Source organism: Aythya ferina (genome assembly GCF_964211825.1).
Source record: "Aythya ferina genome assembly, chromosome: 5".
Taxonomy (NCBI): Eukaryota; Metazoa; Chordata; class Aves; order Anseriformes; family Anatidae; genus Aythya; species Aythya ferina.
In genome coordinates, this window is record NC_140301.1 from 20324654 (window position 1) to 20341752 (window position 17099).

The 17099-nt window shown below is 35.3% G+C and overlaps 1 protein-coding gene across 11 annotated transcripts in view; it reads right to left on the reverse strand.

The window, feature by feature from the left end:
* NPAS3 (neuronal PAS domain protein 3) overlaps positions 1-17099 on the reverse strand; it is a 615258-nt gene that overhangs the window by 54200 nt on the left and 543959 nt on the right. For all 11 annotated transcript variants that reach the window (XM_084521176.1, XM_084521173.1, XM_084521175.1 and 8 more), the window contains one exon: positions 5294-5412. In XM_084521176.1, coding sequence (XP_084377302.1) covers positions 5294-5412 — 119 coding nt within the window. The remainder of the gene's footprint in view (positions 1-5293; positions 5413-17099) is intronic.

Consider the following 17099-nt stretch of genomic DNA (forward strand, 5'->3'; position numbering starts at 1 on the left):
TCTTCAAATTCTTCTAAAGAAATAATAAAAAACATTTTTTTTATAAAGTAGTAATATATGCTGTGAAAAAGGCTGATAATAGAACTGTGATGAACATAAAATTGCAACAGTAAATTTCAATTTCCATCTTCAAAATTGTCATTCAAATAATTCTAACTTCATTAAGATTTTAAATGCAAAAACTGAGCAGTTTCAGAAAATGTTTAATTTTAAATAAGATGGTAGAAGATAACATTAAACAAAACAAAAATATGAATACATGTAGACTAGAATGACTAATTTGAGAAAACTTTTTTATGGAGTTTTAAATATTTCTCACATTTTCAAGTTATACTGAAAATATTTTGATATACAGTAACTGATGTATGAGGCATAGCTAACCAAATTTGAATCCTCCATTACTGAAATGTGGACATTTGATTTGTGACAACACATCAAATTTTCTAAACTAAGCTTGCTAAATCAAAACTTTTATATATCAATTTACTTAATTTTATGTGGCATGTCAACTGGTACGTAAGATTATACTGTTGGTTTTAACAGTTCTTCGTGCTTTAATAAATAACGAATTAAGATAATTTTTCTCCCTTCATTGCAATTTGGTCAGTTTGATTAAGTTTGTGTATTTCCCCCAATAAGTTCTGTTACATATGAAGAACATCAGGAAGAGTAGGTGTAAGTACCTGCTTTTGGCATTGATAAGAGCTGTGAGTCTGTAAAGTAGCAATGTAGGGGTTACACTTGTCTCCAGTACTGACAATTCTGTGCCATACCAAAGGATTTCAGAACTCCTGTAGGTCATACATATACATACATACTTATATATATATTCACACAAATTGCTGAAACAAAGCAAATTGCTTCATTCATCTCTGAAGACTGTGTATGTGCTTTCCCACAAACCCAAGGTGCTTGTGAAAGACACCAAAGACTCACTTCGTGGACAGGTATCCAAATAACCTTTCAAATATTTCTTTTCTTGATAATAAGGCTCCAAAGTCTAAGGTTATATGTAAGATTTAGCTCAGTGCATGACAGCTGCTCTATTTACTTCCAGTTACTGAATTGTCTGAACTCATTGCCTTGTGACCTCAATGGTTTTGATGCTTTAGTGAAAGAAACATGCAGGCTGTTTCTTGTTGACACTGAGTGGGCCCAAAAGGCATCTAGGTAGCATAGCAGGTAGAAAGTACCACTCCAAGTATTTCTATAGCCTACAGGATTTTAAAGATGACCTGTTCTCTTCTGATGGATAGCCAAGAACAGGTTCCTGGGAGATGGTGAGGCAGCAGATGTTGGTTATCCCAATTCAGAGATTGCCATGGTGACAGTAAAAGTACTAGGGAATCTGGATGTGCTGACTACTTCTTTATCCCATTAATTATGCTTTGTTCAAGAGACCAGTAACAGACCCTAAAGGTTTGAAATAAGAAAATCCTAGCACAAGCTGACATGAAAGAAAAAATGACAAAAAAAAAATGACAAAATATAATAGGATACTATAGGATAGTAGGAAATGTATCAGTGGACTTGAACAAAGTAGTTTCAATTAAAATTTGCTTTGACATATATGTATGAAAGTAGGATAACAGAAACACTGAAGGTGAAATAAGCTAAGTGGACAGAATTGTAACCCGCAAAAGGAGAAAAACAAGTAGAAGAGATAAAATGGAGACAACAAAAATCCAAATGAAATACAAAAGTATTTGTTATTGAAAACAAAGAAACAACAACAACAAAAACAGAAAAAGGAAGGTGTGATATATTTACAGCAGAGAAAAACAGTACGTCTCTGTATCATATATCTTAGACAACAGTTGTAATGGTAATACATTCTGAGTTTTGCAGTGAATGGAATTACCATTTTTCTCTTTTTATTTGTTTTCAATGTGTTTTGTCAGCTGACTACATTTTATCTGACTTTTTTTTTTTTTTTTTTTTTTTTTTTTTTTTTTTTTTTTTTGATTGTAGATTTACTCACTGAACAGTGAATAGCTCTCTAGCACTGTATCTAAGCTCTTTTCCTACAAGCTCTGAGACTAAGAATATAAATAAAGAAAATCCCATTCTAGGACAGTGCTGGGAAAAAAGATGAAAGGGAAGGAGAGAGGTAGGATTAATCATGTAGCAGCCTTCCTGTTTCAGACTTTTAAGGTAATATCATTCATGGAAAAAAGACCATTATCTCCATCTTTAGGTATAATTCAAGTCTAATTAAATCAGTCCAGGAAGGGACTATAAACAGGGTTCATCTCATGTCAGAACAGCCTGGAACAAAGTCTCTTTGAGGTATACATATATGGATCTTTGTAAGTCTATTAGTGTGGCTTTTGTTCCCACATTTCTTTTCATAGGAAATTAGTTCAGACTAGATCAACCCAAATGATTAATCAATCTCGTTCTCTGACTGTTTTCAATTTTATGTGATTTTCCTGAGGCAGGGATCACTCATTCTGAAAATTGCCTAAGCATCTTGTGGACCACCTCAATCATTTGCTGTCTAAAGAAAACATTCATCAGCATTCCTCAAAGCAAGGGAAAAACGAAGATGTGGTTTCTAAGTTCAGCAAGAGTTTGAAACATGAAAAAAACATTTCACAAAGATGCAAAATTTTTGTCACTGAGGACTGAATCCATGGGGAACTGTGTACCCTTGGCAAAGCTAAAACCTGACTCACATAAGATATGGTCTTCTCAGAACACTGCTCCTGTTGTATGTCTGGATGCTTGATTAGGATGGTTACCCTCCCATGATGACACAGGAGCTCAAGGGAAGATGAGGAGGAAGGGAAAATTCAGTGCTCTGTATATTCAGGCAGCGGCTCTTGAGTCAGCCTGCTCCACCGGGGTTTCCCACAGGAACTCTACTGCACATGGCCCCAGCTGGTGTACTACTTCCTGAATAAGGGCTGGAGGTATTCCAGGGCCCCCTGACACAGAATGCATCCAGCTCTTCCCATGAGCTTTGCTGATATTACATAACTATTCTTCCCTTTGATAATTTCTTATAGCTGTACATCCATAAAGCTCATGGATCTTTACTAATTTTTATAAAATACATACCTAAGCTATTTCTAGAGGCCTCAGGTTCATTCTAGTGCTGGACTTTCATAAATCAATAAATAAGTTGGTAACTTTCCTTAAAGTATGGATGACATTCACTATAGCAGTTGAGTTTTATTATGCTCACCTAGTACACTAAGAAGACACTAACACGATCCAACTCATTAAAATAAATGTACAGTTTTAATAGGCAGTGAGGCTCACAAAAGCTGAAGATAATTATCATTCCATAGAGTACAGAGTGTCAATAACCATGTTTTTGAAAAACCATCAAAGTGCAATTTATGTGATTGGACACAGCAGAAGTAAGTCAAAGTCTGTCAGTTACAAAATCCTCCTAAACATCAAAAAAAACCCACAACTCTGTATCTGCACCTGTCTAAGATTTGCACACTGTTTCTGCAATTTTATTCATCTTGACTTGTTGCTTCCTCATGGAAAAAAAAAATGGGAAAAATAAAAAAGAATGTTTTAACTATACACAGTTTTGTAAACTATATTTTTACTTTTTCTCCATTCTTTGTGTCTAGGGGAAATTGCCTAAAAATGATATCTGATCTTTCAAATTTAATTTAATCAGTTTTGGTTTATAATGTTTCCATGAGACATCAGCAGGTTTTAAAAGAGAAAAGAAATTACATTTATATGATAGACATTAACGTGTCTTTCTTGAGTAAAGGATCTACTGAGAATTTCAAAAACTGTACTGTAAAAAGTAAAAAACCTACTTGTGTACCCGTGTCCTATTTTGGTACCGGACTAGCATAAGTTTGTCAGAAGTCCAAGAACAGAGACAACAAAGTTACTCAAGTGCCTTCCTTGTTTTCTCACCTACATTTGGCAAAACTGTCAGACTGCAAAATCCACAGATGAATTCTCTATTTTTTCCCCTTATTATTGCAGCAAAAATATCCACTGAAGTTCTCTGCCAATCTAACTTTGGCCCAGACCTGATAAACCATGCTTAACCATGAAAATGAATATAACTCCAATAACCTGACTAATTCATTCCTTTTCTTCCTCCTGAGACTAGCAGTACAACTCCCAGTCTTGTACCTTCTGAGACTCGAAAACCTGACAGTATGAACGAGTAGTGAATACATTCTTTCAGGTGCTGACAACTGAAACCAGATCATAACTTTTGGTGTCTTAAGAAACTGTTCATTTGTACCTAAAATTCCATTAAGAAACTGTTCATTTGTACCTAAAATTCCATTAGCAACTACTTTAATCATCTTGATGCAGAAACTATCCAACAGAAGGACTTTCATTCATTTGCAAACAGGCATTTCTACCAGGAGATTTTTACTACTCATATAAACTACCTTGATGTCATATTCACAGAGAATTTTGGGGGATGAGTGAATTGGGGAATTTCACTTCAAAGCTCCTCTAAATCTTTCTCTGAAAACTGAAAAAAAAAAAAAAGCTTTTAAAGTTTTTAAATGAGTGTTGACGAGCACCTTCTCCAAATACACACACACTTTCTCAGACATGTTTCCTTGAACCACTCTTTTATCTTCTTTAATACTTAATGGATGACATATTTCATTCCAGAAGTTGACAATGTTAAAAATGTGCTATTGCTTCTAGTTTTAGTGTACTGCAAAGCCACTGATAGCTACAGGCACTATAAGCGATATATGACTGAAGAAAAATGAGATTACTGCTGATAAGAAACAAGAGAGTTTCATATCTTAAAAGAGTAAGAAATCCAGCAAATATGATCCCCAGCAGCAGATACCCCTCAGACAGACAATGAAAGACAAATGGTGGAAAAGTACTCATTATGGCTTGTTGTTTTCTTCAGCCAGAAGAGCTATGAACCTAAATAGAAAATTGTCTGCATGGAGAAGTTCTACCTTTCTGAGAGAACACATAACCCCCCAAAAACAAACAGTCTAGGTAAATGAGTAGTAATTTCATTAAGGAAAAGTGATGTTACTGTGACTCACCTTCTTTGGTGAAATATACATTTACTCTGAAAGTGTTGCTCTTTTGAAGGCCTTCATGCTATAATCAATATTTACTGTAAAAATCAATTTAATGGAGGTGTAGTACCACTACCAAACCGTAGGCTGGAAATACTGTGCTAATCGTTCTTTAACAAAACGAATGAAACATACGCAAATGTGAAATAATTCCTTCCTCTAAATATTAACACATCCCTGATACGAAAAGTAACATAATTTAAAGATGTCAATATTTCATGCTACTGTGCAACCCTTACCTTGTATCCTGATGATTTGATGTGCACTCCTCGCTTGGTCAGTGTAGATTTCATTCGGATGAAAAAAGAGCGCTCTAGAGTGTTGTCAGTGGTTAGTAAACTGGGGCTTGTAGATTCCACTAGGGAATAGAAAAAATACATATACACATAATTTAGATTTTATACATCCCCTCTAAGCTATTTTTCAGGTGCAATCCTTGAACTCACTAAAAATAAATGACTGATGGATGCTAAGAGTGTTGTAATCAATTTAACTCGTTTAGAAAATGTTTACTTAGCAAAACAAAATGTGAAAAATATATGTATACTCAGTGTCTCATTTTGAAGTTTGTTTTTTTTTTTTTTTTTTTTCCCCAGAGAATTTTTAACACAGATTTGCCTCATTAACTCTTTCTTGCACAATTTTGCTATGACTTGAATTATTTTGCTAGGTTATTGTTATGCCATCTTTTTAAAAATTATGGACTTCTTCGGAGTTTTAGAAAAGACAAAGTGTCACCAAGACAATTCTACCTGCTAAAAGAGGCTGCAAACTCTTCAGATCTTTATACCTTAGACCCCATTCCTTTCTTGCAGTGATATCTACAAGTCACTGCTGCCTTGGTTTCTCCAGTATTGAGGGTTAATGATTATCAATAAAGAATCAAAGCAGCCTGCAGGCAAAAATACTCAGGTAAATGATGCATTATGATGATGATGATGACCAGCATCATACTTTTTAATTGTTGGTGACTAATTAGTCATTAATGGAAAGTTTTTGTTGTCCAACATCCTTCTTTAAACTTTAGATCTCACGCTTCTCACTTCCTCAACTATGACCATTTTAAATTAATAAACAAATAGTATAAACTATGATAAAATAGTGGGTAAAAGAGCAGTTAGCACCAAAATATTCCCTATACAATATTTATTAATGCTATTTTTTGCCCTGATAACCAATGCTTCCCTACCCCTCCCTTAAGTATCATTCATGGGAAAACTCTAGAGTAGGCTTACAATAAGCAGGTATTAATGGAGTTTAACTCACTTCTTCAATGAGTAATGAATGCTGAATAAAAAAGTTATTTTGAAATTATTTGGCTATTGTTTTGGAGAACCAACCCAGCTACTAGTAGAAAGTATTCAAGCACTTAAGCATTTGTTATGCAGTGAACAGAAACACCAAACCTTGTTTTTAAGCTAAGGATTTTATTGAATTGTCCTTGTTTTAATGTGGTCACTTTGTCTTGTGTTTGTGACATTTCAGGTCTATTGTGATGAAATAACTGACAACAGTGCTCCTTTCTTTAGTGTCTCTCTTAAGATTTTTTTGTTTTAGAGAGCATGAATTCGATGTCATTTTAAATGTACAGCTCTTTATCACTCAAGGGAAAAGCAGAGCCATGTTATATTTAGTACTTTCATTTCTTCTGATTAAATATGAATTACTATGAAATTTTTCTCATCATCTAACACGCCATAATACGCCAACAGCTTTTTAATACACTATATAAGCACAAACTTCTGCTCTAAGAGTTTAATTTGCCCCTCTAATCCAATCACATCAACCTTATTTCTCTTATCAGAGATTCCCATTTTGAATTAAATGAGCTCATTAGTTTTAATCAAAAGCAGAGAGATCAAAACTTAAACGTAAATGCTTTAGATCAGAACTGTCAGTCAGCCGTGCAGTTCTATTTTACTAAAACACAAGATCAGAGACCCTTAGAACCAATTTTTTCTCGTAAGGGATGCCAAGAGCTAGAAGATGCTATATTCCTTTTTTTTTTTTTTTTTTTTTTTTTTCTTTTGTTGCTTTCAAGGACAGATTACACATTTAAGGTTAGACCTAATTTAGAGTATTTTTTTCATCCTGGTAGAAATGGAAAAGTATGCCATTCTGCTGTTGTCTCTTTCACATTTATTGGTGCTGGTCCTCGGAGACCTGAACAAATGTGAAGCCATCAGAATCCATGCAACAAACCCATCCTCAGAAAATTCATCTCTGTTCAGCAATATCACCTATGAAATGAAACATAAGTGTTTCAAGGCACAGGGTAGTGGAACCCTGAAACTGCAACCAGGGTCACCAGGGTAGTAGCACTACTGGCAAGATTAGGATCATTATTAATTATTATTATTATACAGTACTCTCCAGTGCAGTACTTAAAGAGTACATTAAGAAACCTCAGCATGGGTGCTTCCTGCTGTGTGAAGAAATGCTAAAATCAGCTTAACAAGTGTAGCTGTTGTAGTCCAGCACATTACGCTCTAGCACAGGCAATAAGTACAATATGTCCTCATGTGTTCTAATGGCAATTACCTAAACATATAGAACTAACATTAATTAAATAGACAATATCTCATGCTTGAAAAATGATCTGGCTGTAACACATATGTACCATGCCCAAGAAATCAAAATTAAAAATTCCTTTTCATACAGTTTTATGAAAGAAAGGAAAACAGCCGACATCTGGTATCATGTATATGGAATTGACATTTTCTGGGTTCGTGCCACTTTATATCATGAGTTTATCATTAGTTTACTGTTACTATAACTGGTACAAAACCTAAATATCTCTGTAAGTGAATGTTATAAAATGCATATAATTTATCCAGCATAGCGGAACAGTGAATGTCATATAAATATGTATTATAAAGTGTTTGATTTTCTTTAACAAGAGGTACCTGAGAGTGTATGCGTGAGATGGGATTAGTAACCTAAAAGTCCAGAACAGCTTATGAACAGCTTTCTGTATTTCTCTCAGGAGAGAACCATTGGGGCTGATAGTATAAATCTGCATTCAGAGTTGCACCTAGCCCTGGTAGATATGTAACAATGCTAACTGTGATTATGCATGCAAGATTTTTATAACAGGGTGTGTACAGAACACATCTATGGATGTCAATGAGATTTGCACAGGAATATATGGAATGTGGTCCATCATGAGTTCTCAGGAGTTGATCTTAAGTGCTTATCCCTCGGCCTTTTCATTTTTTTCAAATTATGTCAAAGGAAGTTAACAATCTGAGGAATATCAGAATGAAACTCCATAACAATTCATTTTTCAAGAGGTTGGTTTTCAGTTGTTGTTTTGTTTGTAATTTGTAATCTTTTTAAAAAAGCCTGAAATAAACAAGGTCCACTCTACTTGATACTGTAGTTACTGAAGCTGTCTTTTGTACTGAAAAATAGTGTGCCTGGGCTGAATTTCCTGAGTCTAAAGCTACTGTTGAATTATAAACCTCTGAAACTGTGAGTTTAGAATGCTAATAATATGATAAAAGTCAATGCTCACTGCGTGTGAATGAAAGCACAATACACTGTCAAGCTTAGAAGTATAAAAAATAAGTCTGGATTTTCTCTGCAAAACAGGTAATTGTGTACTCAGTTGGGAAAGCGCTTGCCTTTGTGTGTCCTTAAATTTCTTCATCAGGTACTACTAAAGGAATAAACCTCTTTTCTTTCCACTCCCAAAGCTGCTAAAGCAGTGCAAGACTTTTGGACGCAAAGAGTGTATAATCTGTTTTGAAGGGCATAAAACTGCAACCCCAATACCCATACAAAAGTGCCGTAAATGCTAAACATTAATTAAGAACCACAGAAACAAATGAGGATATAGTATGAACTAGTTACCAATTCACAAAATTATTTAGTTAACTCTTCCTAAGTCATTCTTTGTGAACCAGCATTGCAGCTCTGAGCCTTCAACAGGCTTTGGTTTGGGAATAATCTTGGGCTTGGGCCCCACAAAACGGTCATTTATCGTTTAACTTTATATGCTGGAAGAGTTCTTCTGACATTGGTGGAATGTGCATTGAGAGATAAACATGCACATAATTATTTGGAGGAATGAGGTCCATGGCTCTGATCCTGCAATGATCTGCAGATGTACTCCAGCATCTGTGTGGAGTCTAACTTTATGCTATAGAGCAAAACAATGTAAAACAATGCAAATAATTGCTATTACATAGCTATAGCACAAGTATCATCTCTATGACTGATTCACAAGCACATTCAAATTCAGATAAACAATTTGTCCCCCAGGAAAGAAATTGTTCCAAATTTGATTTATGTCTTAAATAACGAAAAGCTGACAAAGCAGCCTGAATAAATATTCACCAACTTCTGTTCTGCCCCCCAACCCCCATGCATTAAAAATAATTGAGAGGAGAAAAATAGCATTTTTTTTGCATGCCAAACAGATAAAAGATAGGCTTCTCATTCTTAGGAGGATCAGAAGTTACAGATGAAAAACCACACACTAACAGGGAATTTGAGTGGGCTGGTGGGACAAAAACTTATGGCTTAACACACAGGAAATTCTGGATTCGGTATCATTTCAGGAAGTTTTTACTTGGTATGAATTTATCTTCCTTAAAACAGGTGCCTATGCAGTTTTTAAGAGACATTTTTAAACACCATATATACAGCTCTTAAAAGAGAAATGAAATAAGAGAATATACAAAATAGTAATAAAAAGAGAGCTCTCTTCTTGTGTCATCTTCTACACTTGCAAACCACTTCACATATTTCTTAAAGTCTGATAATTCTTTGCACAGGAAACTGAGAATCATCATATTAAGATTAATAATTAGGTAATATAAATCTATGGTTTTCAGTCCGACTAGATGCATCTTTGCAAATACTTCTATTTCTTTTGTGTAGTTTATTGCCTGTAATCAGGCATTAAAGGACTTCTAGGAAAATTTAACCTTGGACGGTTAACTGTCCTGTTTTCCTATATTGCCTCTTAAGGTATGTTTTTAATCACAAATGTGACTCTCAAAAAAGCACGACTTCCAAGCTCATTCTCTCTTAGTAACTTACTGATCAAATTTGATCATTTTACAAGCTAAAAGATTGTTTTTTTTTTTTTACCTACTAGCTCAGCAAATAAAATTCAAAAGCTTCAAGTTAAGACTATTTATTCCTAGTAAATGCAAGTTACTATGAAATTATATTTAGCATATGTGCAAATGCATGGTTTTAAGTGAAATGTGTTCAATCTGATTGCAGGCTGAACATGGGCAAGTACTGGAAGCTAAAACTTAGTCTAGCAAAGGTCCTGAAGACTCTTGGACTATTTGGATGAATGACTAAGGCGTACCTGAAGAGGGTTGATGGGCACAGAGCTAACAACGTCTATACATCTCATACTGGTTTGTTCAGAATCTTGCAAAATGGAAGACTATGTGAACTATTTCATTAATGTTGTAGGTGGCATAGAAGAGGCTTGTTCATTCTTCCAAGGCAATATTATTACACAGTACTAACAGGTATAAACTGTAGGAATAATATTTTTGCTGTAAGCTGTCCCAGTTATGAACAGGAACAGACTAACCAGATTTTGATCTTGGAGGAATTCATAGTACTTGCATAGAACTTGGTAAGACTCTTAACTTTTCAGTTTTGCTATTTACTGAAAAGCTGAAGAACTTAAGAATTGGACCCAAGGCTTTTGTTGACTTAGTTCTCATCTTTCCATTATACAAGGGGAATACTACTGGGTGCTAGCCAAGGCCTCATTGAGAAGGGGAAGGCTCAAGGCAGCTTCTCCAAAATAAATGGAAAGAACAATGACTTCCTCTAAAGAATTTATTGCTAAGTAATGTTTTCAGACAAGATAACTGTTTTTTTTTTTTTTTTTTTTTTTGTCATTCTACCTCCAGTATGAAGACAATTCACTTTTCATGACCTATAAGACTATTAGAAACTTGAAGGCATAAAAACTTTAAACCCTATCAGACTTCTCTTGAAAGTTGTTTCTTTTAATGGTCTTTTGTTGTTGGTGGTGGTGGTTTTGTTGTTGTTTTCCTTATCCCTCCAAGTTTTCCAAACCAGCAAGTGATGAGATGAGCTGGTATCTCAGGTTAGTCCAGTTAGATGGTCATTACATAAAATATTTAATTCTTACAAAGAATTTGATATTGAAGCCTTACGTATATTTCTTTAACAATTTTTACATTTTCAGTAATGTCTATATTTATATACATGTGATTATTTTTGTAACTCAAATCTGTAACTACAAGGCTACATTCCATATGTGAAGGAGTACACAGTTAAGCACAAACTGGGAGAAAAAGTGACTAGCTCAGATACATGCAGCCTCTGTCTTCAATGTGATAAAAGTATATGCATTCTGGCAAATCAGTGGAGTAGCAGTGAATTTAGATACAACAGCCAAAAAGGTAGAACAGGCTTAATATCTGATCTGTCTCCTGCACCATGGATTTACAAGAGCTTAGAATTACAAAGAAATATGTTAACTTGAACTGCCTGGCCATGACAGAGCTTGATTAATATTGTTAATTTACATAGTTAATCCTGTCTTTTTGATATGTTGAAAATTTCCTCCAAAGGAAGTAGTGAAAATCTCAATGCTTGGCTATATAAAATTCAATGGGACAAACTAATAGAAATACGATAGTAGAACAGTCATTTCAGGGATGGATTCTGAGTGACCAAAGGCTTAATTTGCCCACACTTAGGTCTACAGTGTTTTTGTGAGCTGCTCGACAGTGAGATGTACACAGGAATGATGGTTTCACACAGGACCTCCAGAAGACCCAAGCCTTCCTGGAGTGGCCAGAAAGAATGGCCATGCGAGGTGTGTTGTAGCACAAGTTCTCTGTCTTTGTGCAACTTAAGCCATAAGAGTTTGGTCTAGCTCCTATATGAGTAATTACTAATGCTATGAAAAGACTTCAGTCAATCTCCTGATTATTATTTTATCATTGTGTCTCTTCCTTAGGGCTTTGATTGCACATGCCACAATTCAGTCTGGTATGTGTGGTTACACCAACAATTGAAATGTGCTTGTGCTGTTCCCCAAAATAAACCAGACTTCACACTAACTACTTTTATGGTAAAAGTAAGCCAGAATAATCTAAAGGATCCTCTTTTACAAATGAATAAGGAAATCTGTGCATGCAGTTACTCACAAATTTAATTATAGTTTCACATACTAACACACATACACAACAAAACTTTAATGAGTAAAGTACATTTCTCTGTGATTGCTAATGCTCAGTTTGCAGATTTTGCAAGTGCAAACACTACTATGTGAATATTATATTCTGGGCACCTAGAACAATGCACCTGCGTAAGCCATATTCTGAGTTTACCCTGCTGTGTTTTGTTTTGTTTTTTAAATTTTATTTAATTTTATTATTATTTTTTTTTAATCCAGACTAGTCCCATGTACTGACTGGAGTTATGTGGGACAAACTAAAGTAAAAACTCATTGATAGACTTTCCTTAATCTACTGCGAAATTTTGGAATGTTCCACTATTCTTGCAGAACCAAAGTGATCTGAACTACTCTTCATTGGACAAAGTATTACTCTAAAGCCTCTCAAAACTTCCTTTCTTCTGCTGCTGCTTCTTCCATTTCTTCTAGTCTAGAAATATGTCTTATCAGCCTATTAATTCCCACCACATGCAATTTACTTCCCATGTAATCTTTATCCCACAGAATTCTTTATATATCTAGTAAAATATAGAATGAATTAGGTGCCAGTATAGAGCTATAAATAAAGTGCTGCCAGGACGAAGCAATGAATAAGATTTTTGTTTCTCCTGTAACATTGAAAGACAGATTTTACAACAAATTTTGGTAGGTCAGTGATCTATGAAATACATGTAGAGGTTTTTTGTTTGTTTGTTTTGCCTGTTTGAAAACAACATAATAAAGATTTGCCATTAAAAGAAGTAACCACGGTAGGAAACTTTAACTCTGAAACTCTTTGGAAATGTTACAGTCTACTGGGCTTCAATCCATTATCTAAGCACTTGCAAATGTATCCACATTCATCCAATAGACCGGAACAACTCTAAAAGAGCTGTTATGGTCTACTGAGTGAGTGGTACATAAACCATACTGCACATGAAGCTCAAACTTCCTTCTATGCTTTTAGATTTAAAGCTAATTTATTTCAGGCTAAGGAATAAATAATCTGACCTGACCTCTTTGCTTGGTTTCATGTGAGGTTAGCAACACTCATAAATTTTCAAGGTTCAGTGGCAGTCCCAAAGAAAACTAGCATAGTGTTATCATTTACTTATTTACTTATGTTGGAAGATTTCTAATAAAGTTTTAAACAGAACAAATCCAATGGCTAGGAAAGGTGCACATGTAACAATAGTAATAACACATCTATATTTTGTTCAGGAGGGGGTATGGAGAAAGGAAACTGGGAAATAAGGAAACAGCTAAGAAAAAACATATCCTTACTATTTTGAAGGGTAAAAACTTCACCGAATTCCCTGAGAGCTTCATGGGCCTGTAAGGAGCAAAAAACTAGACTCTAAACTGTATTTGAGATGTGGCTGGTGCGCACAACCTATACAATCTCTATCCTCATTGAACAAGTTCTTATAAACAATTTTGAACATTTTATTTCAGCACAAAACTGCCATTAAATGTTGTTGCTGGTCCCCCTCTTTCATGCCCTAGAAGGATCAGCTGAGGATATTTTTTCCTCTCTTGCTAGTTTTCTGCTCTTGCCTGGTAACTTGTGAATCATTAGCTGACACTCCAGAGCATAGCTGTGAAAATAACTGTGGTTCAGAGCTGCCAATAATGGCCCACTAAAGTTCCTTCCCAGCACATGGCATAAAAAAAACCCTCTACAAACATTAAAATGTACCTTCTGATGTTGCCTAACATTGCCAGCCTGCTTGGGCTTAAAAAGCACAATAAAGAGGTTGCTTTCCAGATTTTCATGTGCCAAATGGGAGGTGCTTTTTGGTGAAGCTTTTCCCTGAGGGAAAGAAGAGCAGGCGAGTTACCTCATGCTGCTCACAGGCGATGTGTGGATGATCCCACTCCAGGGAAACATACGCAAGTGTCAAAGTCAAGCTGCTGCGAGTGGATGTTTCTGTGCTCAGCAACCAAGCAGCAGGAAAGTTCAAGAGAAAAAATGGGGTATCATAAAGATAGTCTTTGAGAGCACATGACATCCAGCAAAAGCTGTGATGCAGCAGGCTGTGTATGCCAAGGAACAAACAGTATGAATACAAGGAGTGAGTGTTTTAAATCTTAGCGGAATACCCCTGTAAATATAGCCACTTGAGGAAACTATTTCTTTGGAAAATACCTTTTGTGCTGCTGGGATATTTTAGGGATTCTATTTTCAATACCCGTGTTCTGGATCTAGTGGAGCAATGCTTTTATCACTACTATAAAATGGTTACGAGCCAATTCCTCATATAAAACAGTCAGTAACACTGGGGCTTTTTTATGACAAACATGATGTCAGACAAAGGGCATCAGGACTTAGTCTTTGTACTACAATACAAAATAACAATACATAAACACCTTTGTGAAAGCAGCTTGAAACCCCATGTTTTCTATTAAAAAGTCATGTTCAATCTTCACTGTTGATAGAACAGAATAGCTAACACAGAGAACATTGTATATCAGAAAGGTCAATAGTTATTATGAGCTACAAATATATTTTTTTCCATCCTTCAGGCTGTTTAGCGCATATCACAGCATGAGCAGCTGTCTTCTTTAATGCTTTTAAAATTAGAATCCCAAAGAGGAAGAAAAAATTACATTTGCAATGATTGCTCTTTGCTTTTGTAAGTTTACTTTAATACACTATTTTATATACATGAATCTTCCATGCAGCCTAACCAAGGGGCAGTAGCTGGTTGCTAGTATGTCCTGAATTGCTGTATCAATGTGTACAGAATCCTGCCAAAAAATCACTTTGCACAAATTGTGTAACCTTTCTGTATAACCTTTCTGAGGTAGTACGTAGCTACTGGGCACATGTTTAAACCAAGCAAGCATACATTTGCAAAGATACTAATGGCAAACACTTACTGGTTGCAACAACAAACAGAGGACCACCTGATCTACCGCTTTGTTTGTACAATGAAATTGGTGAAAAAAGGTGGCAAGACTGGCATCACTTGACCTTTTGTTTTTTGAAACACAGCAAGTATCTGGATTCATGTTTGCTATTAGTGATTTCCTGTTTAAAACTGCAAACAGGTTTCCATCCTGTTCTTTGGAATTCGGTCATATGGACTCAACCAAACTGTTCCCTTTTCCAAGTCTGAACTTTCTCCAGATGTGTATTTCTGTTTCAAATGCAAACTGGTACTTCACAAATATTTTGAAGTATTGATGACAAGAAACTCTTTTCTGTATAAAACAACTTCTAAGGTAATTTAGAACAGTTCAATAATCAAAACCAAGTCAGGCTTAAAAACCTTATACATTCAAGGGAAAGAAGAAATATAAATGGAGAGAAGGTTTTTCCCCATAGGGTTTAATGTTTGGCTCACAGATAACTTCATTACTGGACAGCAGCAACAGGTATGGTGTTAATTCCTTGACCCTGTGAAACTGTCATGACAACCTGTGGATTCTTTGGGGAATAAATGAAAACGCTGCAGATTTTGCAGGATGTGTAGAAAGTCTTTTCCTAATGTACCTTATGAAAGGCTTTCTCCAGCTGCACAGCTTCATAGTTCATAAGAGTCAAAAAACACTTTTAAAATGTCAGAAAATGTATCGTTTCATATACTTAGAGAGAATTTAATTATCTCTGTCAAAAAAAAAAAAAAAAAAAAAAAAAGAGTTCAGCTAATGCTGTTATTTTTATAGAAAAAAATAATGGAAGAAGAAGAACAACAACAATAGTAAAGGCTTTCCCATCCCTTGCCCCAAACAAGTAACAGTTAAAAATATCCTGTGAATAGAACCATTACTTAAACATGAAAATACATATGTCCTCAGCACTGTGCATCCAAATTTGTTTCAGGATGCTAGGACCATTTCTACCACTGCAAGATTGATATAACTGCAACTGTTCCCTCTCATCTGTCATACAGAAACTCCATGACCTGGTCCAGGCTAGGCAGAACCAGACAGACTGCTAATTCTGCTGCCAGAGGAATAGTAGCTGATATTATTGGGATGCACTGCTAGGTTGGTAGTGCAACGAGCAGCAGTCCACCTCCAATACACTTTCGTGGCTACAGAAGGCATGAGAAGTCAAACTATCCATGCTTCTCTGTAGCTTTGTCCTTTATTACTATTCCTTCTCTTTTCCTGTTACAGCATTTTCTCCTCAGGGCAGCATATTAAACACAAATAGGGCAGCAACTCTCCTAAGAGGCATTATGAGGCTTCTTCTACTGTAGATAAGTTAGCATTTATAGATTTCTTTGCTTATGCGGAATTCAAAAAAATGCCTAAAATAATGACAAACACCATGCCACTGAAATTCAACAAGAATTGAGAACAGGTATCTCCAAAAGTGACAGACTTAAGGCTGCTTACAACAAATACCTAACAGTAGCTCCAGTGGACTGCAGCCATGCATAATTCTTAGAAAGCAACTCATTCAAATTATTTGGTGAAAACAAATGTCAAATGAACCGGACATCTTTCTTTTATTATTTTTCCCCTTTCTTTATTTATTTTGCACTGTGGAGTTAAGAGGGTTTTTGACAGACACAATCAGAATCTGTCATATTACACAGGAAACGGCATTTTAAAAATCAACCCACTGTGCAGGTATTTTGGCAGATTTATCACGAGCCTTGAATAGTAAACGTATAACATAAGGAATGTTACTTATGTTTATTTGCTTTATTTTAACAATGAGAATTGTTAAAATGAGAATTCTTTTTCCCTTAACACCCTTTCAGTTCAAACTCTAAGTGAAAAAAAAGACAAAAATCAATGATCAGAAGATGATCTATAACAATTTTTTTTTTTTAAATCTCATTTTCCTATCTCCTGTATTTGCTAACCAAGTAACTTGTAGAACAATCATTTAGACACAAACACTGTATGACTGG